This window comes from Papio anubis, chromosome 16 (assembly GCF_008728515.1).
Source record: "Papio anubis isolate 15944 chromosome 16, Panubis1.0, whole genome shotgun sequence".
Classification (NCBI taxonomy): Eukaryota; Metazoa; Chordata; class Mammalia; order Primates; family Cercopithecidae; genus Papio; species Papio anubis.
Window position 1 is genome coordinate 57,078,721 of NC_044991.1, and position 27,665 is coordinate 57,106,385.

The 27,665-nt window shown below is 45.4% G+C and overlaps 1 protein-coding gene and 1 long non-coding RNA gene across 6 annotated transcripts in view; one reads left to right on the top strand and one right to left on the bottom strand.

Moving 5' to 3' along the window:
* Positions 1 to 2,702: 2,702 nt before the first annotated feature.
* On the top strand, positions 2,703 to 27,572 carry FKBP1A (FKBP prolyl isomerase 1A). Of its 3 annotated transcripts, none has more exons than XM_009216424.3 (5): positions 2,703 to 2,907; positions 2,985 to 3,032; positions 21,057 to 21,169; positions 24,246 to 24,410; positions 26,458 to 27,572. In XM_009216424.3, exons 1-4 carry the CDS (start codon positions 2,871 to 2,873, stop codon positions 24,372 to 24,374), a joined length of 327 nt encoding a protein of 108 aa, XP_009214688.1. In that variant the 5' UTR covers positions 2,703 to 2,870; the 3' UTR covers positions 24,375 to 24,410; positions 26,458 to 27,572. The 3 variants fall into 3 exon arrangements, with proteins under 3 accessions (XP_009214688.1, XP_009214689.1, XP_003905001.2); XM_003904952.5 differs by having other exon boundaries at positions 2,744 to 2,907; positions 21,042 to 21,169; XM_009216425.3 differs by lacking the exon at positions 21,057 to 21,169 and having other exon boundaries at positions 2,743 to 2,907.
* Positions 17,991 to 27,665, bottom strand: part of LOC103888068 — a 52,995-nt gene continuing 43,320 nt past the window's right edge. For 2 of the 3 annotated variants that reach the window (XR_004179041.1, XR_004179042.1), the window contains 2 exons: positions 21,884 to 23,496; positions 17,991 to 20,030 (listed from right to left, as the gene is read on the bottom strand). This is a non-coding gene — a long non-coding RNA (uncharacterized LOC103888068). The remainder of the gene's footprint in view (positions 20,031 to 21,883; positions 23,497 to 27,665) is intronic. The other variant, XR_001891967.3, reaches the window with a different exon arrangement.

Sequence of the window (27,665 nt, forward strand, 5' to 3'; positions counted from 1 at the left end):
GTATATAAACAAAGCTTATATACATGGATTGGGATGGCCACTGTCTCAAAAGCAGGTCTATGTTTTGAACCGATACCCAATTCAGAGCCATGAGAGAGACCACAGGATGAATGTGAGGCAAGCCTTATCTTGCTAGGCTTCAGGGAAAACTGAATCTAGGAACTCTCTTGCCCCTGGTTGCTCTCATTCTCCATCATTTATTCTCTCTGCAGTCTGATTTTCTCTAGGTGGTGTGAAGCAGTGTCCTGGCAACTGCTGGGGCCTTTTTAAAATTTCATCTTTCAATATCCAGTCTTCCATTCTATGAGCACAGAACCTCTGATTTTAGTTGGGTGTGTTTACATCCAGAATGAAGACTATATTTCCTAGCCTCCCATGCAGCTAAATTTGACCATATAACTGTTATAGTCAATGTGAAGTATGAGGGGAAGAGATGTGTGCAATTCTAAGTCATGCCCTTAAAGGAAATGGGAATGTACCCTCACATTCCTCCTTTCCCCCTTGCCACTAGTTGAGATGAAAATATATTGGAGAGCCAATTTGGACCATGTATATGAGGGTAGGATTCTAAGGATGGGGAGCCACAAGTAGAAGAAGGATGAGTCCCCGGGCAGCCTGTGAAGTCCTACCTGCACTGAACCATCTGCCTCTGAACTGTTACATGAAAGAGACAGCAACTTCAGTCTCTTTTCAGCCACAGTTAATTTGGTTCTGTTACAGCCTGTATTCTTACACTATTAAAATTTCCAGAGCAGTCACAAGCTCACTGAGATTTTAGGAAAGGGGACATAGATGAGGGTAAGCATGTCGAAAAACTGTGAGGTCATGTTTAAAACACTACAGGGTGGTTTCCCCCATGCTGTTATTATGATAGTGAGTGCGTTCTCATGAGAACTGATAGCTTTATCAGTGTTTGACAGTTCCTCTTCACGTACTCTCTCTCTTGCCTGCCACTATGTAAGATATGCCTGCTTCCCCTTCTGCCATGATTGTAAGTTTCCTGAGGCTTCCCAGACATGCAGAACTGTGAGTCAATTAAACCTCTTTCCTCCATAAAGTACCCAGTCTCAGGGGTTTTTTGGTTTGTTTTTTGTTTTTTGACAGATTCTCACTCTGTCACCTAGGCTGGGGTGCAGGGGTGCAATATTGGCTCACTACAACTTCCGCCTCCTGGGTTTAAGCAATTCTTATGCCTCAGTCTCCCAAGTGGCTGGGATTACAAGCATGTGCCACCATGCCTGGCTAATTTTTTTTGTATTTTTAGTAGAAACTGAGTTTCACCATGTTGGCCTGGCTGGTCTTGGATGCCTGGCCTCAACTGATCTGCCCGCCTCAGCTTCCCAAGGTGCTGGGAATACAGGCATGAGCCACCGTGCCCAGCCTCAGGTATTCTTTATAGCAGTGTGAGACTGGACTAATACAGAAGTACACACACAGAGATCAGAGAAAGATTAGTCACATGTGCCTCTTTATGTCCTAGACCATATCACAGTGTTCTCTTGGGTTACAGTGCCTCTGCAGGTACTGCTCCTTCTGCCTCCCCTTACCCCAACACATACACACAATTGGCCTTCTAACCTTGGCTAACCCTAGCTAACTCAGGAACTATCTGACCACATTACAGGCTAAATCAGGCATCTCTGTTATATTAACATGCCTCTCACAGCATGTATTACTATCTCATAGTATTATAGATTTGAAACTTTACATTTATTCCATATCTTTTTTTTACTTAAACAGGTTATTTGATTATCTCTCTCACCTGATACGTAGATTCTGTGAGGTCAGGGACTAGGTCTGACTCCTTCACTGCTGTATCCTCAGCACCAAGGACAGTACATGACATATAGAAGGTGCTTGTCAAAGTCAAAATAAAATATAGAGATGAATCTCTAAATGTAATGTTTTATTTGGGGAAGCAGGAATTGCAACTTGGAGCATACACACAGATCTGGTGGTCTTTGGTATGTCCAAAGAACAAAGAGAAGGCTGGGAGTTTTATAAGAAAGAGAAATGTATTGTTTTGAAAGAAAGCACATTGGCACTAGTAAAGTTTCAGGGAGCTGGCAAGCTCTGATTGGTGACTGACAGTGGTAAGTAAAACTAGTATTAGGTTATGGCAGGTTGTTTCAGCAGTTACTAGCTCAATCTGGTCTTAGCGAGACAGCAGGTCATTTCAGCAGCAGAGTCAGTGGAAATATTAATTCTTGGAGCAGGTGCTGTGTGCCTCCACTGCTTTTCCCCTGGCCACTGGATTCTGATTCCGTTGGGCATAACAAGAGTGACCCAATTCGTATTATCAACTTTCACATGCTCAATAAGAATGTATGCATGTAAGCTATGGGTGAGTGAATGAATGAATTTGGACAACTCCTCCTCCAGTGAAGAAAAGCAGAACTCAGAACCTCGAGCCACTTATAAAATGCTAACATAGTACCACCTGTGCGTTGTCTTCTCAGAACCATGCCCTTCCCAGGATAAGTAACTGTGTGCTTAGAAGTGGAAACCTGATAACAGTCACCCAGTCAGTGACTGGCGGACCCCCTATTATTACTCCCATTCTTTGGGCAGGGAGATGCTTAACCCGCTGCAAGCACAGAGGAAGGGCGGGAGAACGAAGAAGTCACCCGGCAAACACAGCTGCATCCGGAGGCCTCGGGGCTTCCGGGCTTCCGGTCCCTCTTCCGGAGGCCTGGGTTTCCGGGACGTGCGCGCCGTGTGGGGCGCGCACGCAGGGCTGGGCGTGAGGGGGCGTGCGCGTGCGCAGGCGACGAGCCGAGGGACTAGGCAGAGCCGTGGAACCATCGGCAGGTCGCTGTCGCTCCACGCCGCCCGTCGCGCTGCCCGCCCGCTCAGCGTCCGCCGCCGCCATGGGAGTGCAGGTGGAAACCATCTCCCCAGGAGACGGTGAGTAGTGGCGCGCGGCGGCCCGGAGTACCGCCGCCGCGCGCATCCGCTCACCGTGCCCGTCTCTGTCTCCTCAGGGCGCACCTTCCCGAAGCGCGGCCAGACCTGCGTGGTGCACTACACCGGTGAGTTGGGGGCCAGGCGGGGTGGGGGCCTGGGCCAGAGCCCCAAGCCCGGGTGCGACTGGCCGCCAAGGCCTGGGGGCCCGGGGCGTGGCGGCGGCGAGGCCCGCATGGCCTGAGGCTGAGGCCTGGGCGGTGGCTCAGGGGCAGCCCCGGGCTTGCGGAACCCGGGCGGTTCTGAATCGGCGGTTGTGAGCGCTGGCTGCGGGCTAGGCGTTATCTAGCCCATCAGAAGCATTTCTGCACCTTAGATGCTGCCCTTTTGCCCACTGCACAGATGAGGAAACTGAGGCTTGGCGAGACGAAGTCACTTTCCCAAGGTCACACTTTCAGGAATGGTCAGAGCTCTGGCCTGGGACCATTAGGAAGGATTTGTACCATTTCTGTGCCCCTGCCCCCACTTCCATCCCTCCCTTCACTGGAGATAAGGACGAGGTAATTGCGAGTCTGCAGAGCTGCTGCTTCCTCCGGGGAACTCGGAATTCGCCCCTTTGCCGCGGGTGGGGAAACATCCCACTTCCTAAGTCATTGCTTTGGTTCTTCCTGGCCTTCAGGAAGTAGAGCTGCACGGCCTTTTTCCGTCTTTTTACTTTTGAGCCACTTACAAATCCAAGGCTTAGTGGTAGCGATGGCTCAGGCTGACCGAAAGCTGCACGTGTAATTTAGTCCCCCAGCTCTTCTAAAAGTAGTAGAGACTTTTCTCATCTCCATTTTAAAGATAAAGAATCTGGAGGCTAATAAACAGTGATAATATAAGCCAAAGGAAATTTTAGACACCTCCCCTTCCCCAGCCAGAATTCAAACATCAGAGTCGTGTGCCTTGGGACCCTCTTTTACTCCTTGCCCTTACAAGGTCGTTCTGGTTTGTATGGACGGGGGGAGGGCGAGAGCTGAGTTGGCGGAGACACCGTGTCTGTGGGCTGTTGGTCCTGCAAGGGTGGGAGTGATTGGTGTAGCCACAGTTGTTGATACGAATAACCTTCCCTCCTCCTCCTCCTTCCCCTTTCTCAACCTTCCCACCCTTTCCTCTGTTCCTCCTCCTCCTCCTCCTGTTTTCCCACTCCCTCTCCTCCTCTTCCTCCTCCTGGGTAGTAGGCTGTGGGCAGTTTTGGCCAAGTTGCTCACGAATAAACTCCACCTTTCCCTTCCAAATCATGGAAACATGGAGGGATCCCTCTATTGAGGGAAATGGCTTTCACTGGAAAGAGGAAAAGGCAGCCAACATCCCTCCTCCCATGCCCTTTTATTTCTATGGCCCTTCTCCATGGGTAGAAATGGGAGCAGGAGGTAGAAGTTAAGGACTAGCACTTTAAAAATGCTGCCAAAGGAGGAGTTGCTGAAACCCATCTTTGTGGGGAGCAGTCTCATGTCTGTGAAAGAATCTGGAAAGTGCTTTTGATGTTTTAGATAGCTGTCCTTGTAGGCCACAGTCAGCACCTGAGCCTGGGAGGTCTGGTAGATGAAAGTGCATCCGTTTGGTGATTTTTGATCCGAAGGATGAGAAGAATAACCATTTACAGTGCCAGGGTGAGTGGGCAGTTCATTCAGTTCCGCAGCCAACTGGGGCAAAGACTGGGACTCCAGCCGTGAGGAGCTGCCTTCTGGCCGCACCCCTCCCCACCCTAGCTTGTACATAGCCACACTAGGGTGCTTGGAAGCATGTGTCCCACTCCCACGTCTGCCCCTCATGCTCACCCATGTTCTGGTGCTGCCAACAGGACTGGACCCCAGCGTGTAGGCAGTGCCGCACTTCACCATGCCTCTTGGTGAAATATCCCCACACAGCATGTCTGGAGCCTTTTCCTATGAGAACAGATGGTCATGAGACCCAGAACACCATCAGGGTTTCCAGTGCCTCTTGAAGTCTGTGTTTTCCTCGCGGGTGGCACCCACCCACGTGTTCCCAGAACAGCAGCAGGACCCTGGCATGCATTAGGACAAAAGCTTTCTTTTTTGTGTCGTTTTGATAAGCCCTATAAAGACGCCTTAGTGAGAAGCCAGCTCTGCCTTATGCTCACAGAATAGACTGTTTTCGAGCAGGCTGGCGGCTTTGTTCCCGTGGGTCTTTGTCACCAGCCTCCCAGGAATAACCTGTCTGAGACCTGTGGGGGCGTGAGAGGAGTGGGTAGGCACTGTGAGATCTCATCTGTAGCAGTTAAGGCTTTTAAGTCACTGGGAACAGAATCCATCCTGGGGGAACATGATCAGAAGGTGGAGATTATCATAAACGTTTTAGGGGTTTTCAAAGGCAGAAGCCCACTGGGCCCCAAGAAGGGGAAAGAAAGAATCATGATGCCCCTAGTTCTCATCTCTGTTTTTTGGCGTTGTTTGCTTGTTGTTTTGTTTCCTGCCTGACTGCCTCAGTAGTCTCCTGTTAAGAGATTTGTGTTTTTCTGCTTCTCCCAACCGGTGGGTGGTGGAAGTCCCCTGCATGCTCACCCCTCACCCCTCCCCATGCCCAGCTTCTCTGTCTTCTTTTGAGTGTCTGGCTCAGATTTCTTGGCTGTAATTCTGATTGTTACTTTTCCTGAGAAGGAGAGTTTGAGTAAGGTGAACACTCTTGATCCGGTCTGCTCTTGCCAGGTGTCCACTACTGCTGATGTGGGCATGGGTCCAGAGAAAGAGGGATGGAAGTAAGGGATGGAAGTAAGTAAAGAGGGATGCAAAGCACAGACTGACCTTTACCATGTGGATGCTTTAAATGCCACTAATGGCTGTCAGTCACCTTGATGCCACTCTCAAGGGTCCCTCTGGTGACTTCCGTGACCTTCTAGCAGAGCATAGCATGAGCAAGGCCTCAAAGGAAGGTGTGCACAACCTCTGTGGTACCAGAGGGAAAATACAAAGTTCACTATCACCAGCTAAGCATCTCCTAGGAGCATGACAGGCATTGAGGTGGGAGGGAGGTGGTGGAAAGGTAACCTGCCAAGTAAGCGCCTTTAGGAGCCAGTGAATTCTCACGGCCTCTCCCTGCTGCCTCCAGTAGCTTTGTCATCTTTACTGTTGAGCTTGTTCTGGCACACAGCTAGGTTTAGACCTCTTTTACTTACTTCAGCAGGCCGTGTGCCTGCCATTGTGAGAGCAAACTCAAGGGGATTGAAGGAATGTTTTCTTTTTTCTTCTTAAAAAGTAACTGTAACTGGACATTTTGTCCTTGGGATCAGGTTTAAGTCAGGTGTAGCCTCCCGGCTTCTAACTGAGACAAACCAAGAGCCCCTCAACCTTATGTCCTCGGGAGGTTGACTAGAGGGCTGCTGAGGCTTGCAGGGCAGGTGTGGCCACTTTGCTGCAGTCTCCCTCAAGCCCCTTGCTTTCCTTAGCTTCGTTCCCCCTTCTCTGCTTTATTCCATCCACTCCCTTGCTAGGTATCTCTTGGTTGGTGATCTGTCTGGAGGGAGGCTCACGCTCAGCAGAGATGCCTCAGATGGCTTCCCCTGATGCGTGCTGTCTTGAGGCACACAGGCTGTAACTGTTTGGGCAGGGCTGCAGCAAGACCGTTTGCCTTCCCATAGCACATATTTTTTGAGCAACAGCAGCAAGCCAGGCTCTAGGGATGTGGCTAGTGAACTAAATAGACAAAGACCTGATCTGGTGGGGTTTTGCTTATGATGAGGAGACTGACAGTATGGCCATGGGGCACATCAGGTAGTAAGAAGCACTGTGGAGAGATTAAAGCAGAGTGAGGGATGGGAGGGGAAGTTGGCTGCTTTTCGTGAGGGTGATTGGAAAAGGCCTCTGAAAAAGTGGCATTTTAACATTCACTCAAAGGTAGTTGGATGGGGAGCTGTGGGACTGTCTAGAAGAGTATCCCAGGCAGAGGGAAGAGCTAGTGCAAGACCCTGAGGCTGGAGCCTACTCTGTGCATTCGAGGAACAGCAAGAAGACTGGTGTGTTAGAGAAACAGGAAGTGGATTGTATGAGAGGGTATGTGGCAGGAGATGAGGGGATGGTGGAGCCTCGTTGGTTGTTATAAAAATGTTGCCTTTTTCTTTTTTTTTTTTCTTGAGACTGAGTCTAGCTTTGTTGCCCAGGCTGGAGTGCACTGGCGTGATCTCAGCTCACTGCAAGCTCCACCTCCCAGGTTCATGCCATTCTCCTGCCTCAGCCTCCCGAGTAGCTGGGGTTACAGGCTCCTGCCACCACGGCCAGCTAATTTTTTTTTTGTATTTTTAGTAGAGACGGGGTTTCACCGTGTTAGCCAGGATGGTCTCGATCTCCTGACCTCATGATCTGCCTGCCTCGGCCTCCCAAAGTGCTGGGATTATAGGCATGAGCCACCGCGCCCTGCCAACGTTGCCTTTTTCTAACTCACGTGGGAGCCATTGGCTGGCTTGGATTTTAACAGCCCCCTCTCCTTCTGGCTACTGTGTGGACAATGGGCTTTTGGGGACAAAGGCAGAAACAGGACACTGATTGTATCCCAGGTGTGTAGAGTGCCAGCTCAGGCAGTGGGCGGAAGTGGTGCCAGGTGGACAGTGATCCCCAAAGAGGATGTGGGTTCTTTGCTGTGTTCTGATCTTGGCCCTGCCATATAACAGGCTATGAGAGCTTGAACAAATTGTCCCATAGCTCCCAGCTTCCACGTGCTGTCTATAAAATGGGAGTAATGATGCCTGCTGTGAAGCAGATGCCTATTGAGACTACCCAGTTGTCTCCAAAGTGTTGCTCTTTTTTAAAACCACAGTTCCATTGAGCCTCACTCATCGCAGTTGTTATGTCTGATCTCAGGCCAGAAAAGTCCTTACACTGTTTTTTTCTTAATAACTCTGGTTTCTTCAAAGAGAGCGGGCTAGTTATAGAATACTCCACATCTGTCTTACTGTTTTCTCATGGTATTGTTTAACTTGTTCCCTGCCTTGATTTTCTGAACGGGATGTTTAATGTTTTAAATGTCTGAATAGATTCGGTTTAAACATTTTAGTGTGAGTACTTCATCCTCAGCACACATGGGAAACATCACTAGTTGTGACGCTAAATTTTATCTTTTTTGTAAAGGAACATTTTTCCCTTTGCAATTAGCAGTGATTTGTGGAGTGCCTAGGTAACCATAGATGGTCTCTTGCTCATCAGCCTTTCACCTAGTGGTGTTTACACCTTCTGATAATTCTCCCCTGAAGAAGTAATTGGCATTCACAAAGTGTTGATTTATAAAATTCCTTCATTCTTTCTAAATTTGTTAGCTATTATTCTTCTATAAGATAAGGTAAAGCTAATTCTTTCCCTTTAAATACCAAGTTTTATTTTTTGAGACAATGTGTCTGTCACTCAGGCTGGAATGCAGTGGCTTGATTTTGGCTCACTGTAGCCTTGACCTCCCAGACGCCCATCCCGGCCTCCCATCTAGCCTTCCAAATAGTTGGGCCTACAGGCGCATGCCACCTGTCCTAATTTTTGTAGTTTTTGTAGAGACGGGGTTTCACCAGGTTTCCCAGGCTAGTCTCAAACTCCTGGCCTCAAGTGATCCACCCTCCTTAGCCTCCCAAAGTGCTGGGAGTACAGACATGAGCCACCGTTCCCAGGCTTTAATTACCAGTTTTTAAAATGAAAAATGAATGTCAACTGATGGGGTGTTGCCATTCCCAGTGGGGGCAAGTGACTTTTTCCCGCTCTATTTGCTTTTACTGTACTGTGGGCTCAAAATTTTTGTCAGGGCCTTAAGATCAGTGATACCCATTACTCTTTTTGATGCTAATATCATCCTAAATTTGGCCAGTAGGAGCCCTTCAAGCTGGCTCCAGTACCTTTTGAGGTCCCACCATTCCTTCATCCATTTCTCGGTTTCACTACTCTGGTCCAATTGTCAGCCATCTTTCAAAGATCTCTAGTTCCTTTCAATAGGGTCCATGACCTTTTTGTTTTTGCTAACAGCTTTATTGAATATAATTTATATAACAGCTTTATTGAATATAATTTATATACCATAAATTCACCTATTTACTTACAGATGTTTTAACTAGAACATTTTTAGTGCTTAAACTGATTTTTATGAAGTACTGAGGGGTTTATTGTATCCATAAACTGGAAATCATTTGTTTGCCTTGGAATTTTCTCTAAAAATATTGTCACCTGCTATTTCCCATGGAAGAAGCCAAGGTTATTAGGAATAACTTAATCACATAGCATCCAGTTCTCCCTTTGGTGCTCATGGCAACATTTGTTTATTTTTACTTCTATTTTTTCTTCTGTTTTTTTGTTTTGTTTTCCTGCTAAGAAGCTTAACCAAGTCTCTGCATTCCCTCTCCTGGACCCCTTTGATTTTGACCAGGTGTATTCTAGCAGTGCAGAAAGTCAGGGAGGTAGAAATAACCAGTTCCTAGATGCTACTGTCTCTTCCTGTTATATTTACTCTTCCTCTCCCAGGAGCTCAAGCTACCTTGGCCTGCGTTCCTCGAATGCTCCAAGCCTTTTCCCACATGGAGGTCTCTGCCCCTTTGCTTAGGTGCCACCGCACTGCCGCCACTCCCCACTGCATGACAGGCTCTTTTCTGTTCTTTATAGCACAGTTTAAGTAACACTTCGCATGCATACATGCATGCTTCTAATTCTGCAACAATGTACCCATCTATTTTCTTAGCCCCCATCATAGTCAGGATCCATATAGTTAAACATCTACTGTTTCCCCAACAGACTGCAGGCTCCAGGAGGCCAGACCCACACTAGTGTTGTTCTCCAGGGTCTCCCCATCAGTCTTGGCATAGAGTAGCATTCAGTGACTGAATGAATGGCCAGTTAGGACCAGGCATTCCCTCAGTCACTCAGTGAATATATAGGGAGCTGGGCAAAGCCTCAGTCTTGCTCTTAAGGTGCTTACCCTGTAGGGAATGGTCAGTTACAATGAAAGTACCTCAAGCAATATATACCTATAGGCTAGAACTTCTTGGAGGAAGTGCCATCTGGTTTTGGTGTGTATGGTACAGTCAGGCAGGAGGAAAGCATCTTCCAAGTATATACACAGGTCAGGAGGAGGAAAGGGTACCTTTGATTTTTCTGTAAGTACTTGATGAATGTCTGCTATGTGCAAGACACTGTCCTGGCTACCAATAATTTAGAAGTGAAGAAGACACAGTTCCTGCCTTCATCTTACAGTGTAGCGGAAAAGACATAATAAATGTGATTAATAAGCAAGACTGTTGTGTATAAGCTAGTAAGTGTTAAGGTGGGAATAGGAAAAGGTTGAGATTTTAGATAGATTGGCAAAGGCCTCAATGAGAAAGTGACATTTGAGCAAAGACTTGAAGGAGGTAAGGATGTAACCTATGTGACTATTTGAGCAATATCATTTTAGGCAGAACAGCAAATGCAAAGGCCCACGGGTGGGGGTATCCCTGGTGTGTATGTAGAACATAAGGAAGCAATGTTCTGGGACTGGAGAAGTATGAGAGTTATCAGAGGTGAAGTCAGAGGGATGGTGGTAGGAGCGGAGGCTTGACAGCTCTTAAGAGTGTCTTGTAGGCCATTTTAGGAGCTTTATCTCCTGAGATGGGGAGTCACAGGAGTTTTTTTAGCCGAGGGGTAGTAGGGTCTGGCTGCTGTGTCAGGTTTAGACTGCAGGAGAGCAAGGGCAGAAGCAGAGAGACCAAGGAGGGAGTTGTAATAATAGTCTCTAACAGAGGTCCGGAACTCATGCTTTTAACCATTATACCCTATAGAAACTGCATATTTCTGCCACCTCCAGCTAGCTACTGTTAAGTGGTATTTCTTTCTTTTTTTTTGGAGACGGAGTCTCGCCCCGTCACCCAGGCTGGAGTGCAGTGGTGCGATCTTGGCTCGCTGCAACCTCTGCCTCCCAGGTTCAAGCAATTCTCCTGCCTCAGCCTCCCAAGCAGCTGGGACTACAGGCACACACCACCATGCCCGGCCAATTTTTTGTATTTTAGTAGAAACAGTGTTTCACCGTGTTGCCCAGGCAATCCACCCGCCTCAGCCTCCCAAAGTGCTAGGATTACAGGTGTGAGCCACCGTGCCCAGCCTAGTGGTATTTCTTTCTCCCCCTCCCCATGCAATATAATGTGGTAGTAGCCCCTCTTATTTATGTTGTGATTACAATGGAAAATGGAGAGACACACCCACAGGGCATGCATTCTGGTCTGTTCTTTTTGTTGCCGTTGGATCCTGCATATTCTTCCCATCATGGGTCCTGCCTTTGAAAATACACTTTTGGTTATAGGATCTAAAGGGATTTAGCCAAAGGTTAGAAGCATTTCCATACCGTATATGGGAAATGTGCTTGCACTGTTTGTGATCTCAGGAAAATGATAGTGAGAGTGAGTTGGTTCCCTCTTTGGGTAGACACTTGGACCTTTGGTCATACCCTTCACTCGTAAGGAGTTCTCAGAACGCCACTTCAGGGAGGTTGTGCTGGAATGCAGCCACAGAGACCCAGAAATGGAATAAGAATGTAAGATTTGAATTTGTATCTTTTGCCTATCTAAACGTAGAATCCCTTTTTACCCATCATGATTGAGACAAGTAGGTAGTTGGTACGCTAACATAAAAGTGACATACCTTCTATAAATATTTTATTTGAAACCCTAACATAAATCATTTGCTAAAGGACTATGTCTTTATCTTTGAGTATGGCTCTGCTAGTGGAGTTTTCCATCACAGTTCTGGCAAAAACCAATTTGACCTTTTTAAAAGTAGAGCAAAGACTATTGTGAGAACATTTAAAAACCAAACCTTTCCAGATTTTTAAGATTTCTTTCTCTAAATGTAGTCTCCCATATGATTCACTAGCAATAGTTTTTTAGTGACTTGCCTTTATTGAGTCTTTCCCAGCAGTCAGCTAGAACCATTGTTTGTATTCACACTCATTTTATTGATTTACATACTATTTAATCATATTATCTTTAACACAGTAAATATAGCTACCATAAATGGATTTGGGGACAAACACAGCTAACCACTCCTCCCTTTGTGAACATAGAACTCATGTGGGAATGAAGGAGTGATCATGAGCTAGAGACTAAAGCATGAGGGGAGTGCTCTTCACCATGCTAGGGTACGAAGGCTTTGAGTTTTATGAGTCTCCAAGCAAGGCAGCTAAGTAAAAGGTGGTTAAGAGAGCTTCTGTATCTAATAAGAGGGAAAGCAAACAGCTAAACCCATTAGACCTGGAGCTGTACACCCATCTGGGAATGTTCTGAGTGGCTTCAAATGCAAAGCTGCAGAAAAATACTGGCTTCCCCATACCTCCATCCATTCAACCATTACACTTTTTTTTTTTTTTTTTTTTTAAGAGACAGAGTCTCGTTCTGTTTCCCAGGCCGGAGTGCACTTGCGCACTCATAGCTCACTGTAACCTCAAACCTCTGGGCTCTAGCGATCTTCCCACTTCATCCACTCAAGTAGCTAGGACCATGTCCGGCTAATTTTTTTTTTTTTTAATTTTTTGCAGAAACAGGATTGGGGACGTGAGTCTTGCTCTGTTGCCCAGGCTGGTCGCAAACTCATGCCAGTCTCAAACTCCTGGCCTCAAGTGATTCTCCTGCCTTGACCTTCCAAAGCACTGGGATTACAGGCATGAGCCTCCTCCGTAGCTGGCCTCATTGTACTTTTGTCGTTAAGAAATTCACCTGCGTGTTGAAAGTAGAAGTCCTTTGTCCCTCTCCAAACTATAAATGGCAAGGACTTTATTTTATTTTGAAGGTTTGGGGCTTAGGATATTCTGGTTTTTTGTTATGTTTGATTTTTGGTTTAGTTTAGTCGTTGTTGTTTTTTAATCTTGAAACTTCTCATATTTTGGTCCCTGTAAAATGCCGCCTATAGGAAACACTCCTGCAAAGATTCATGAGCAACTATAAACTGCATTGTGAGTCATGAGCTTTCACTACAAGTAGTGAAGCCGTAAGTCTGTAGAGGTGCCGCCTTTAGTCCTCTTTCCTTACCCAGTAGAAGGTATATGGGATTCTGCCTTTCCCCAAAGCAGAGTACCCTGGAAGTGACTCCATTTCTTTTGGGTTATTAGTGAAATAATATCCCAGTGGTCCTTGTGAATCTCTAGGTCTCGAGTCTTAACCACTGCTTCAGTGGCTTGAGCCAACCACCAGGAACACAGTCTGGAGATACTTTGCTGCCCAGGAGCTGCTGGCCAGGTCTCCCTCTGCTGATTCCTTGATAAGCAACAGGAAAGAGCAGGCTGCTGTGTGGTAGACAGACCTGAGACTCTCTGCATGGTCTTGTTTTTTAAACCCTTTGCTCCCTTTCCAAGGGTTTCAGTTCGGGAGGAGACCCAGGCGAAGATGACATCAACAGCCTTTGTATGCAGCCATAGCTTTGGCTCCTTTCATGGTCTTGTACTTTTAACTGGAGCACATTTTCACATTTTTTCTCACTGATTAGTAATTAAAGGTTCTTAAAGACAAGACTACCATTCTGTGATTACCCCTCGTGTTCTGGTTACCATATAGGGATGAAGGTCTGAATATGAAGGCCTCATGCTTGTCCTTCTGGTTCTTTAAAATCATGCAAGTAAAGCAAATCCAAGAGTACTCTTGAGTACCAGCACCACAAGTGCCACCAGGACACAGAACGCAGGCCAGGTCTATGAGCTTGGGCTGCATTCAGTCAGGAAAGCCAAGACTATATACTTGAAATCAAGAATATGGAGCTATTCCAGGCAGTTTCTTAGGCATGAGTTATAGGCTTGTATGACCAGGAATGAAATCGGTCAGTTCTGCAGTTAGAAGGCAATGCTTGTGATGTTTTATCCTGAGTGGCCTTTAGAGTTTAAAGACTGTCAGCTGTCGCATCTGCACTGTAACCTCAGTTGCCTTCTCTCAGCAGGGCACGCTTTCTCTAGGAAATTATGGCACTAACTTGGCAGGTGGTTTCACTGTTCAAGGGTTCCAACTCCTGGCACAAGTGATCTCCAGAGTTAAAATTGGAGCAACTGCTGAGACTTGACTTGCTGCCTGCTTTACCTGTTCCCTCCCCAAAGAGAGGAAGCACTTTTCATTCATTGCCAGTGTGGATGTAGGAGCTAAACATATACAGGATTTTAGTAAATGCCACTGCCTACTTTTTTTTCTTTTCCTTTTTTAAAAAAGTTATTGGCCGGGCGCGGTGGCTCAAGCCTGTAATCCCAGCACTTTGGGAGGCCGAGACGGGTGGATCACGAGGTCAGGAGATTGAGACCATCCTGGCTAACACGGTGAAACCCCGTCTCTACTAAAAATACAAAAAACTAGCCGGGCGAGGTGGCGGGCGCCTGTAGTCCCAGCTACTCAGGAGGCTGAGGCAGGAGAATGGCGTGAACCCGGGAGGCGGAGCTTGCAGTGAGCCGAGATCCGGCCACTGCACTCCAGCCTGGGCGACAGAGCGAGACTCCGTCTCAAAAAAAAAAAAAAAAAGTTATTGAGGCACGATTGAAATCCAGTATACTGCACATTTTTAAAATGTACAGCTTCATAAATTTTGATGTGTCATTGTTCCCCTTTGAATTCACCCCTCCTTACCTTCCTGTAACAACTACTGATGTACTTTTTTGTCAGTGTAGATTCGTTGCATTTTCTCAAGTTTTATATAAATGGAATCATACAGTATGTTCTCTTTTGTTTGCCTTCTTTCACTTGGTATAATTATTTTGAGATTCATCTGTATTGTCCAGTGTATCAATTGTTTGTTCCTTTTTGTTGCTAAATAATTTTCTATGTATAGATACTTGTATTTACCACCGTTGGTGGGTGTTCGGGTTATAGTTTTTGGCTATTGCTAATAAATTTGCGTTGAACATTTGTGTACAAGTCTTTCTATGGACATAGCCTGTTATTTCTCTTGGATAAATACTCAAGATTAGAATGGTTGGGTCATATGGGGAGGTGTATGTTTAACTTAACTATCAAGCTGTTTTCTGAAGCTTTGTTATATTCCCACTAGCAGTGTATGAGAATTCCAGTTCCTTCACATCCTTACTAATACCTGACGTGGTCGGTCTTTTTAGCTTTACTCATTCTAATCAGTGGTGGTAGATTCATTTCCTAGTGGTTTTAATTTGCATTGTTATAATAACTAAGAATGTTTAGCATCTTTTCATATGCTTACCTGCCCTCTGTCTTTTTCAGTGAAGTATCTGTTCAAATCTTTAGCCCTTTTTTATTGGTTTTCTTAATTGTTGAATTTTGGTGGTTTGTTATATTCTGGATATAAGTCCTGTATCAAATATGTACTTTACAAAAGTTTTCTCCCAATGTATGGCTTGTCTTTCATTTTCTTAACAGTGCTTTTTAAAGTACAGAAATTGTTTTATTTTGATGAAGTTCAATTTATTCTTTTATAGATAGTGCTTTTTGACATCATACTAAGAAATCTTCGCCTAACTCAAGGTCACAAAAATGTCTTTCCTATGTGTTCTTTTATAAATTTGACAGGTCTAGTACTTAACATGTAGGTCTAGGATCCATTTTGAGTTAATGCTTGATAATGGTGTAAAGTTTTTACTGTGTTATGTGTGGATATTTTGTCATTTTAGCCCAATGTAATTTTCATCTCAGATATTGTAGTTTTCATCTCTGAAAGTTGGAGTCTTATGGTCCTCCTCTACTAATTCTAACATTGTGTTAGTTCTGGGTTGCTTTCAATTGATTGATATGTCTCCTCATTGTGGGTCCTGTTTTCTGCCTCTCTGCATGCCTGGTAATCTTTGGATGCCAGACAGTGTGAATTTTACCTTTTGGGGTGCTGGATATTTTTATTCTTATGAGTTTTATACCGAGAAGCATTTAAGTTACTTGGAAACCGTTTGATGCTTGTGAGTCTTGCTTTTGTGATTTGTTAGGTAGGTCTAGAGCTCAGTTTAGGGCTGATTATTTCCTACTATAGGCAAGATCTTCCTGAGTATTCTGTCTAGTGCTGCGTCAATCATGAACTTCTCCAGTTTGACTGGGGGTAATAAGCAGTAATCGCAGCCCTGTGTGAGCGCTAGATACTGTTCCTCTAAGCCTTTTGGATAGTTCTTTTCCTGGCCTTGAGTAGTTCCCTCAGATACATGCACCGAGAGGGACTCTGCTGAATACTCAAAGAGGACCCTCTGTAGATCTCTGGGGATCTCTGTATAGCTCTGTCCTGCTGGTACTCTGTCCTATGGACTCTAGGTGCCTTGAGCTCCACTCCAGGTCCCTGTCCCTGGAAAATCCCAAGGATATAGGGCTGGCCTTGTTTCCCATGTCTCAGGATTGTTGTTCTTCATTACAGATGTCTGGTGTCCTATAAACCATCGTCGCAGCTATTTTGTCTAGGTGGTTTTTAGGTTTCTGTGGGACTTTTTGCAGGGAGGAAGGGGTTGGTTGGTTGTTGGTTGTTTCAGGAACAAATCTGATCCCTGTCCTCCACCGTGACCAGAAATGGAAGTTCTCACTACCTGTTTTGACATTAAAGACTGAACAGCGTAATTCCTACCCCTGAAAATACTATATGCATACTCATTCCAGCTTAACAAACACTGCTTTCACCTTCTCCCCCAGCTTGACAACTTACAGCCGTAGATAGGTGGCCTGTTCCTCCCCACTGGGGAAGCCCTCCTTCTCCTTGTCCTATAGCTTGTGCCAGTTGTGTGACACCCACTTAATTACATACCACCCCACCCATTTCTGGGGATTATTGTTTAGCTTTCGGACTTGATTGTGGGAAATCCTCTCCTTGGACTTGAGGAACCCCAACACCACTGCCACCACCCACCCCTTCCCTGTGAAGATTTCTCCTTAGAAAGTAGATGAGATTGACAGTTGGTGACTGTGGTCTGAAATTCTGGAGCAAGGCTCATGCCCCTTTCCCAGGGACAACAGAGCATCCAAAGTAGCATAGGAAAATTAAGATCCTAGGCAAAGGTCCTGCTTAAAGCTCCTTTACTTAGAAATCCTGCTTCCTGGCTTTTATGGTTTTAAAATACTAGGGAGAGGCTTGCCCCTCAGTGTCCAAGATAGGCTTAAGAGAGCTGGGGTTAGACAGGCATCCTCACACAGAGCCAGAGTTTCCACTGAAGAACATACACATCTTCATGCTGGCTCAGCAGCAGATTCAGGCTGTCTCCCGCCTTGTGCTCCTAGTCTGGTACCAATCAGATAGAGTTGAAGTATCTCACCTCAGGCAAAGCAACATTGATACATTGATGCATGTAGTGTCTGGAGGTTGCCTGGCATTGCATTTGATCAGGGATAAAAAGGAAGTTTAGGGAGTCTGTCTCAGTACCCTGTGGTTTTCATTGCAATCAAAATACAATCTTGCACAGGTCAGGGCCGTGTTCAAGTTTGGCAAGAAATAGGCTTTTTTTTTTTTTTTTTTTTTGAGACGGAGTCTCGCTCTGCCGCCCAGGCTGGAGTGCAATGGCCGGATCTCAGCTCACTGCAAGCTCCGCCTCCCGGGTTCACGCCATTCTCCTGCCTCAGCCTCCCAAGTAGCTGGGACTACAGGCAGCCGCCACCACGCCCGGCTAGTTTTTTGTATTTTTTAGTAGAGACGGGGTTTCACCGTGTTAGCCAGGATGGCCTCGATCTCCTGACCTCGTGATCCACCCGTCTCGGCCTCCCAAAGTGCTGGGATTACAGGCTTGAGCCACCGCGCCCGGCCAGGCTAATTTTTTTATAGGTATACCGTACTTTTCAAATTGTGGGTTATGAACCATTAATGTATCATGAAATAAATTTAGTGGGTCACAATCAGCATTCTTTTTAAAAATGAGAAGTATATTCCATGTAGTAACTTACATGTAAATTTTGTTTATACACAGACAAAATGTGGGTATGTGTACTGGGTCCTGACATGAGACACTGATCTCATTGTCACAGATCAGGGATAGCTCTTTGTGGTTTTGGTTGTTGAGTTCCATTTCTTTGTTATTCCTCTCGTGACAGCACTATATTATAGTGTGCTCACTACATGTCAAATAAAGGTTTACCTCATGCCAGTTGTGTTCATTTGGCTGCAGGTAACTGAAGACCCAATATAAGGCAAAGCAGACTTCTTTATTTTTGTAAGACTTTATTAAGAGCAGTTTTAGATTCTCAGCAAAATTGAGAGGTAAATACAGAGATTTCCCATATATCCCCTGAACATGCATAGCCTCTTTATTATCAACACTGTCCGCTAGAATGGCACATGTGTTGCAATTGACGAACCTGCATTGACACATCATGATTACCCAAAATCCATAGTTTGCATTAGGATTCACTCTTGGTGGTGTACATTCTGTGGGTTTGGACAAGTGTATAATGGCATGTGTCCATTATATATAGTATCATACAGAACATTTTCACTGCCCTAAAAATTCTCTGTGTTCCATCTGTTCTTCCCTCCCTCTACCCCTGACTCCTGGCAATCATTGAGCTGTTGACTGTCACCATAGTTTTACCTTTAGAGCACACTTTCAATCACCTCAGAACCTGAGTCTTGAGGGAAGTGGTTTAGGGCTGACTGAGAGCACTGGAATGACCGCCCTGTGGTATGCCTGGCCTTCTCAGTCACAGGGTGACTGCCATGCTCCAAACATCTTATCTTTACATGACAACATTCAACAGGGGGAGCAGGAACTTTCTTCCTGAGTCTTTGTGTTTCTTTTTACTAATGAGGTAGGACTTTCCTGGAAGATCCCAGTAGACTTCACAGCAGGTAAAGTAGTGCCCAAACTGGCCCATATGCCTACCCCACACCAGCCCTGGCATAGGGGAAAGGCTTAGATTGATTCCAGTTCATCTGCTGGGCCAGGCTGTTGTGCTCCTGGGAAGTTGATGTTTAATTAGAAAGGAAGGTGAGGGTGCCACAGCCTTGGTTCCAGGTGGCCCCTATGGGCATGTTTTTCTTAAAATAACACAGACCAGAGAGAAGCTCTTTCTGGTTTTCAATCTTCTTTGTGGCTCACAGGCCCTGCCACTCAGTGGTTCTGACCTTGGGTGGGTTACTGAGCCTTGGAGTTGGTTTCCTTATTTCTGTTATAAGCGGTCTCATGAGGGTGGATGGAAAGGCTCCCTGCCTGGCCAGGGAATGGAGAATCATAGCTGTTGATTGCCTGCTTTCACCCTTACCTCTGAGGTTGGTTGAGTTGGGTTCCATGTAAGAAGTGTAGCTTGAAACGGGTAAAGGCAGTGTGTTTGGTGGGTATTGTGGAGCCTGGAGACTTGTTCCTCTCCCAGGTACTTGTTTATAGAGAACTGTTCAAGTCCTGCCATTAGTCATTTCTTTCATCAGGTGGTGACTGCATTCTGGTAAACGAATGAGCTAAATGCATACCCCAGCTCACCAGTTCAGGGGCACCAGTTCCTTGGAGCAGGTACGGGTCCCCACCCTCCTGTCTACCTTAGTCCTCAGCTCCCAGGTCCAGGCAGCATTAGTACTCATTCTGCCCCCAGGACATCCGTCTCTACTCCTGCTCTGTTAAGATACCACCACCCAACCCCCACCCGTTTCTTCTTTTGTTAAAGTCCACATAGTCCAATAGCTGTGATAACGCTGCCAATTCATCTCTGCCTCCCCATCCTACTTACAAGTGTTGACACTGTTTTTTAGGTTGGGATTTTGTCAGGATTTTCGTTTTTTCCTAAACTCTTACACAACAGAATTGTAATGTTTTTATGGATTTTCTGAGTAATGCTTAGAACCATGGTGAGTGCCCACCCCCAGTCTTCCAATAAAATCAGTTTTGTGTCCATTATATGTTAACCACTGGCTGACCCTCCAATCTGGGATCCTAATTAGAGAATTTTCAGGAACTCAATGTCAGCTATCACAATAGGCTGGCAGCGGCTTCCTGAGAAAGCAATGCTGATGGTGTTTTTGAAAAGGAAGTTGCAGATATCTATTGCAGATGTCTGTTCCTCTTTCCTCATAGCATCTCTGGAGTTCCCCTTTTATTGGAAGGCGCCGTCGTGGCTTGTCCCACTTCTGGGAAACTGGGATAGTAGAAGGAGCATGGTATTTGGGTTTATAATTTATAGTGTAGTTTTACTATTTTGGCAAGCTACTTCACTTCTCCCTGTCTGCCTCAGTTTCTTCATCTGTGAAATGGGGATAGTGCTGTGGAGAAAGAATTGCATTAGTTCACGTGTGGAAAGCGCCTAGCCCATTTAGAATAACTCAGAGTGGAACTACTGCCCACAGAGTTGCTAGCAGTTGGCTGGGTTTACTGAGTTAATTCTTCAAGGGCAACCATTTAAACCTCCTTAGTATTGCTGTTCTCTTCAGTTATCTCTGTTACAAAGGATTAGCTGTGCAAAAATGAGCACAGATTGTTTTCTGGGGCAGCATTGGATAAAATAAGTGGGATGAATGCTGCACAAATTCTTTCATTTCCCTACTTCAGCCCAGGTTGGTTTTTACTTTTCCCAGGAAAATTATGACAACTCAGGAACCAGACTACAAGGGCCCAGCTTTATGCCCCAGGTTCCCTGTTGATGTGAGACACTTGGCACTAGAATGCGGGTGAAAGCTTGCCTTACAGCTTCCTCTTATCACATCCCATAGTGCTGACCCACAGCCTGGAGAGCAGCAATGTGTGTAGGTCACAATTAGTGAACCACAGAGGAGACCATGGGGGTGGCAGATGGTGGAGGGGGATTTGCCTGCACTGAACAATGGCGGAGCAATATATAAACACATTACATGTGAAAGATGATGGGGGATTTTGGGAAGGAATATTGCTTCTTGCACTGTGTTTGACTTCTAGACATTGTGTGCACCTCAAGGGACCACAGTTATTTTTAGTTGGGGAGAAAATCCACAGGGTGCTAGGAGAGTCAAAGCAGGAGGAAGTTTATACTCCCCATCTCCAGAACAAGGTGGACTGCCACCCACCTCTGGTACATGGAGTCCTTTTGTAGATGACTTAATTTCTTAGAGTCAGGGAAGAGCATTCACAGGTCTGGAGTTAGGACTACCCCAACTTCTTAGATGCCCAGTGAGGTCACAGGAAACCCTCCCTATGTACCGCAGTTCCTGCCAGACTCTTCAGCACTGGCATCTCTGATGAGTGCTCTGCTGCTGGTCTCTGACTTGCCTTATGTCATTACTCTGTTGCTCATGTTACAGTGGCCTTTTTCACAGGGATGCTTGAAGATGGAAAGAAATTTGATTCCTCCCGGGACAGAAACAAGCCCTTTAAGTTTATGCTAGGCAAGCAGGAGGTGATCCGAGGCTGGGAAGAAGGGGTTGCCCAGGTATGCTCTCTCATTTGTTTTGTTTTGCTTCCTAGTATTTACCTTTTATATTATTTTTATAGGTGGCATATTTCTACGGTTCAAAAATAAAAAAAGTGAAAAGTCTCATCCCATCCCATCTGACCAATATCCCCACAAGAAGCACCTGTTGTTAATGCTTCTTGTACTGTCGTTTAAGCACGTATAAAAACATAACTTTTTTCTTGCTTTCACACACATACTGTTTTGCAGTTTACTTTTTCACTTAATGCATTTTTGACACTCCCAATATCAGTACGTAAAAGAGGAGTAGGCTGGGCACAGTGGCTCACGCCTGTAATCCCAGCACTTTGGGAGGCCGAGACGGGTGGATCACCTGAGGTCGGGAGTTCGAGACCAGCCTGGCCAACATGGTGAAACCCCATCTCCACTAAAAATACAATTAGCCGGGCGTGGTGGCAGGTGCCTGTAATCCCAGTTACTTGGGAGGCTGAGGCAGGAGAATCGCTTGAACCTGGGAGGCACAGGTTGCAGTGAGCTGAGATTGCGCCACTGCGCTCCAGCCTGGATGACAAGAGCGAAACTCCATCTCAAAAAAGAGGAGTAAGCTCTGTTACAGCTGCAGAGTATTCCTTTATGTAAGTGTGCTAAAATTTACTTGGCTAGTGCCCTATTAATGAGTATTTGAATCATTTCCAGTATTTTGCTATTATAAACAATGCTGCAATAACTCACCTTGTACAGACTTTATTTTCCGTGTGTGCACATGTTGCCATAGGACATATTCTCAGAAGTGGGGTCGAGGGGCTCAAAAGCTGTGTGTAGTGTTTTTTGACAGGTCTTGCCAAGTTGCCATCTCTAGGGTTTGCAGTCTGGACTGCCACTACCAGGCTATGAAGGTGCAATCTCCTCCCAGCCCCAGCATCACAGTGTATTGTTAAATCTTTGGCCTCAGGACACTATGAGTAAAAAATGACATCAGTTTTAATTTGTGTTTATCTTACTATTAACCATATTTTGTCAGACCACTTCTGAGAGGACATACTTAGGCAGAAAGTCCTTTTGTTTGTCTTGAGTGTGTTTCCTAATCTCTTTTCTCCCCATTTGTGGAAACAGCTTTTGTTCTGCCAACACTACAAAATTCCCAGGAGACAATAGGGACCCAGGGTTGCCAAATTTTAGTTGGATTCTTTCTTTCCATCAAACCTAGGAATTTTTTCTTGGCTCTAACCAGGTAAAGGGATGTTTTTCAGTGACCTGAGACCCAGGGAACTTTATAATTAGGCTCTGCATGATGGGTAGTCAGTCTGCTTCCCTCTCACTGAGGAGAATTAGAAGTTTAACCAAGATGAAAAGAGAGATTTCTGTCTCTCTCTTTTCCAGAATACACATTGCTCTACTTCCTCTATAAAATACCACGGATTTATCTCCAAATAAACTGCTCAACTTTCAGGAACTTGAAGCCTTCCCACTCCCAGGTGTCTGGGTTTCTGTTCCTGCAGGGCAGAGTGTTGGCAGTGTGAGGAAGAGGCTTTGTAGTTTACTTCCCTTGGGAAACCTTGCCAACCATAGCTTTTTGCCTCTGTCTCCCTAGTCTGGCTGGCTCTTGGATCTGTAGCCCATCCCCCATCTTGCATGCCAGCCATTGTTCATACCACAACCCATCTTCTATGACTGTTCCAGCATTGGAACAATCACTGTGTTGTATGTATTGAGTGCTATATCTGCCATCGAGATAGTGTTATCAGCATACTTCACTTCCCAGGCTTGGAGAGGCATGGTTGAGTATTGGACAGATGCCTGACTCCCCCTTTAACTGGTGCTTTGGGGTCAGTCACAGCCCTGTCAATTGTGAGAAGTCTGGGTAGTTTGAGATCTACATAAAACATCTTTTAAATTCTTCACAGTGTATTTTTTCAGCAAGTGAGTTAAAAACACAGGAAGAAGGGGAGATTGACTTGTGCCCCTTTTCCTTTCCTTTTGATATTGTTTTGGTTTTACATGTTTGCAGGCATGGAATCCTGCCACAAGGACTATTTTGGCAGCTTTTTTTCATCGATCTTGGACATCTTTTCATGTTAATACATTTAAAGCCACCACTATGTTCTTTCTAATGACTAATCCCTGGTGTGGATGTGCCTATGAAACCACCCCTTCTATGATGGACTTTTGAGTTGTTAGCAGAATATTCTGGAAATAGAATTGCTGAGTCAAGGTATATGATTGTTTTGAATTGTACAAGGTAAAGCCATACTTCACTATCCTTACCACCTTTCTCCAAATGTCCCAACTTCTGGGGGGAGCAAGGATTAGACACTTCACAGCCTGGAGCTTGCTCTTTATTCATCCTTTATCCGGTGGAGTCGGAAAGCCAGGAACATACACATGGAGACCAAAAGCAAAGATAAGTGAAAAGATGGAAATACTGCAGAGAACCTGGTCACTGTTCAGAAAGTAGAAATTTATACTTATTTGTGTATTTAATTTGAAACTGAAAATATACACAAATATATTTTTTAAAGTAAAAATCTCTCCTTACTGGTCACTCACTATCCATACCGTTCTCCTCACAGCAAAAGTCTGGTATGTCCTTCCAAAGACATTTTCTGTTGTAGGTATATCAATATTTTCACAAATGGTGTACAGTACATGCTATTGTGTAGCCCAGAAAATCATACTGTCTTTTTTGAAGTTTTCCTATATGGAGTATTCATTTTTCAAGAAGAGCATAGATGTCACTTAATGTGTCCTTTGAGTGACCACTGAAGGGGACTAGGTGGTGAGACATCTGGAATGTTACCTGCCTAGCATTAATCATTAAGACTTGGGTAGAAAGGTTGAGGGCCTGACCCTTCTGAGAGTCAAGAGGGGTTTTGAACTGCCATTGGACCTCTTGGAGTGAGATGCAGGGGTCATGGAATCTGACTGCCAACCTCCAAGTCCTGCATAAGGAGGTGGTGATGCCTGTGCAGCTGCAAAGTCACTGGAAAGTCACAACCATCCTGGCCAAGGAACACCTAGGTAAACAGCTCTTGTTCTTACAGAGACAGTTGGGGCGTGTGTCCGGCTGAGTCTGTCTTCCTTGTTCTTTTCACAGATGAGTGTGGGTCAGAGAGCCAAACTGACTATATCTCCAGATTATGCCTATGGTGCCACTGGGCACCCAGGCATCATCCCACCACATGCCACTCTCGTCTTCGATGTGGAGCTTCTAAAACTGGAATGACAGGAATGGCCTCCTCCCTTAGCTCCCTGTTCTTGGGTAAGGAAATGGAATGCTGAAGGGCCCTTCACTACCTTTGCTCCTCCCATGTTATGCCCAGCGTTTGATGGGCAGCAGAGACAGCAAAAAACACCACAAGGCTGTTTTTCCCCCTGCATTCTTTCTGTATTGAGTATCCTTTCATTGTTATTAGTATATGCTTTGAATGTAAAAATTGGTCACCGTAAGGAAAGGAATTGGCTCCTTGTTGAACTCATGGAGATGGCAGCTGTTTAAATGAAGTGTTTTTCCATGTAGTTTATAAATTATAACGGAATTGAGGACTATGGAAATGTAGGCCAAATTTGTAGTGCCAACATTTTAGTTCTTTGGAAATAAGGCTCTTAATGAATGACTTTGTTCTACCCTGTGTTTCTAGAAGATACAGGGGAAGAAAAAGTCCTCTGAACATGAATATCATGTCCTAGCTTCTGCAGCTCTCTCCTCACTGCCGTTTGTGGTTACTGCCTGTTAGATGGTATGAGGGAGACATTACTGCATCAGTCCACCTGCTCAGGGTCCACACCCAGGACACTTGAGGCCCCCAAGCCAGCTTGTTATCAGTGCATGAAGTGGAGAAATGAAGCCAGAGGATACTTGTGAAGTTGAAAGGATGCTCTTGGATCAGACAGTTCTAGGAAGGGATGTCATGGACCTCTGCGTCACCTTTATTGTGCAACAGTAAGGAAACGGCCAGAGAGAACGGTCTTACTCAAGGTCACATCCAGGCAATGGCAAAGTAGGACCAGATCCTGTTTGCTGATTTTCCCCTCTTCTACCCTCACTTCTTAGGAACTAAACTCAGTATCCTAATAGCACATAGCTTTCATGTAAGTGTTAGAATCATTAAGCACATGAATGCTATTGGCTTCCTTCCAACTGGCCCCAGACCTTTATATTAGCTCCCCTCCTGCCATAGGAACCAGAGGGCCACAGCCAAGGCCTGGGTGAGGACACTTTTGTTTGAAAGCCACAACAAATGGCTGCCATCCTATTTGTGATGGCAGTCACAGCTACTTGTAACCTTGTCCTGTTGTGCACTTACATGTAAATTTTGTTTATACACAGACAAAATGCGGGTATGTGTAAGTGGAGGGGCTTTTTTAACTGTCTTTCTCAGTTTGAACCACACATACCTCGGTAATACAGGCCTGGTTAAGTTTGATAATTCTGGTTTCTTCACTTGTCATTGCTGCTGGGAGGGAATCCCTGGCACTTTACAGAGAGCCTTTGTCTGCCCAAAGGTCTACACCTAGGCCAAACTCCCTTTCCTGTTCTTTGAGAGCTGAGTCATTTTTTGAACATAACTGTGCTCGAGGGAGCCTTGGAATTACTTTCCTGGTTGGGAACAGGCTTTCTGTAAACTTGATGAGGTAGAGGGAGGGGAGAGAGGGATAAAGGCTACAAGTCACCCTGAGTAACCCTCCCAACCCACTGCCAAAGAATGTTTCAGCTTCTTGCAAGAGTCTGGAAGGAAAGTCCAAGGGCAAACCCAGAAAGTTTTAAGTTGAGTGAATGCATGAATATTGGAGATATTTTCCCAGTATACTCAACATTATGAATGACCAGTTTATTCTCAGTCTGGACTGCACGTTAGAGTCACCAGGGAAATTTTTAAGACTTTCCTGATGCCCAGGTCAGACCCTAAGCCAGTTAATCATAATCACTGGGAGTGGAACCCAGGCATTTAGAGTTTTTTAAAGCTGCCAGGTGATGCCTATACGTAGCACAGTTGGAGACCCAATGATAGTGGGGAACTGTATTGACAGCAGCATGGGTGGACAGCCCTCCTGCTGTCCTTAGCAAGGCAAACTTAACCTTAGATTAAAAACCAAACACACACATCAATTTAAGCAGAAAGTTTGTTTCACCTGGGACCCAGCCCAAGGCCTTCTGGCTGTCTCCAGCTGGAATAGAAGTGGCTTGGTCTCAGACTGCTCAGCTGTTGGGGAAGGGATTTGGCGTGGCAGATGGCATCGTGGCTGCCACCACTGCACACAAAGAACACTGAGTTGCTGGAAACTCACAGATTTTCTGTCCCCAACAGATCTGCCATGGAGGGATCTGGTGCCTCCAGACGTGTGCACATGAATCCATGTGGAGCTTTTCCTGGTGTTCCACTCCACTCTGTATAGACGTCTGCCCTGACTGAATGTGTTCTGTCACTCAGCTTTGCTTCTGACACCTCCGTTTCCTCTTCCCCTTTCTCCTCGTATGTGTGTTTACCTAAACTATATGCCATAAACCTCAAGTTATTCATTTTATTTTGTTTTCATTTTGGGGTGAAGATTCAGTTTCAGTCTTTTGGATATAGATTTCCAGTTAAGTACATGGTCAAGTATTAACAGCACAAGTGATAGGTTAACGTTAGAATAGGAATTGGTGTTGGGGGGGTTGCAAGAATATTTTATTTTAATTTTTTGGATGAAATTTTTATCTATTATATATTAAACATTCTTGCTGCTGCGCTGCAAAGCCATAGCAGATTTGAGGCGCTGTTGAGGACTGAATTATTCTCCAAGTTGGGAGATGTCCTTGGGTTAAATTAAAAGCCCTACCTAAAACTGAGGTGGGGATGGGGAGAGCCTTTGCCTCCACCATTCCCACCCCATCCTCCCCTTAAACCCTCTGCCTTTGAAAGCAGATCATGTTCACTGCGATGCTGGACACTACAGGTATCTGTCCCTGGGCCAGCAGGGACCTCTGAAGCCTTCTTTGTGGCCTGGCTTATTTTTTTTGTTTTTATTTTTTTTTCGTCCTGTGGTTTTTCTAATGGACTTTCAGGAATTTTGTAATCTCATAACTTTCCAAGCTCCACCACTTCCTAAATCTTAAGAACTTTAATTGACAGTTTCAATTGAAGGTGCTGTTTGTAGACTTAACACCCAGTGAAAGCCCAGCCATCATGACAAATCCTTGAATGTTCTCTTAAGAAAATGATGCTGGTCATCGCAGCTTCAGCATCTCCTGTTTTTTGATGCTTGGCTCCCTCTGCTGATCTCAGAGTTTCCTGGCTTTTCCTCCCTCAGCCCCTTCTCACCCCTTTGCTGTCCTGTGTAGTGATTTGGTGAGAGAAATCATTGCTGCCCCCTCCCCCCAGCACCATATATGAGTCTCAAGTTTTATTATTGCAATAAAAGTGCTTTATGCCGGCTTTTCTCAGCTCTGTGTCATGGTGGTTATTTTCAAGTGCCTCCCCTGCCATTTGGTGCAGGGGGATGGGGTTGGGCAGGGTGAAGGAGGGTGGCAGTGGGG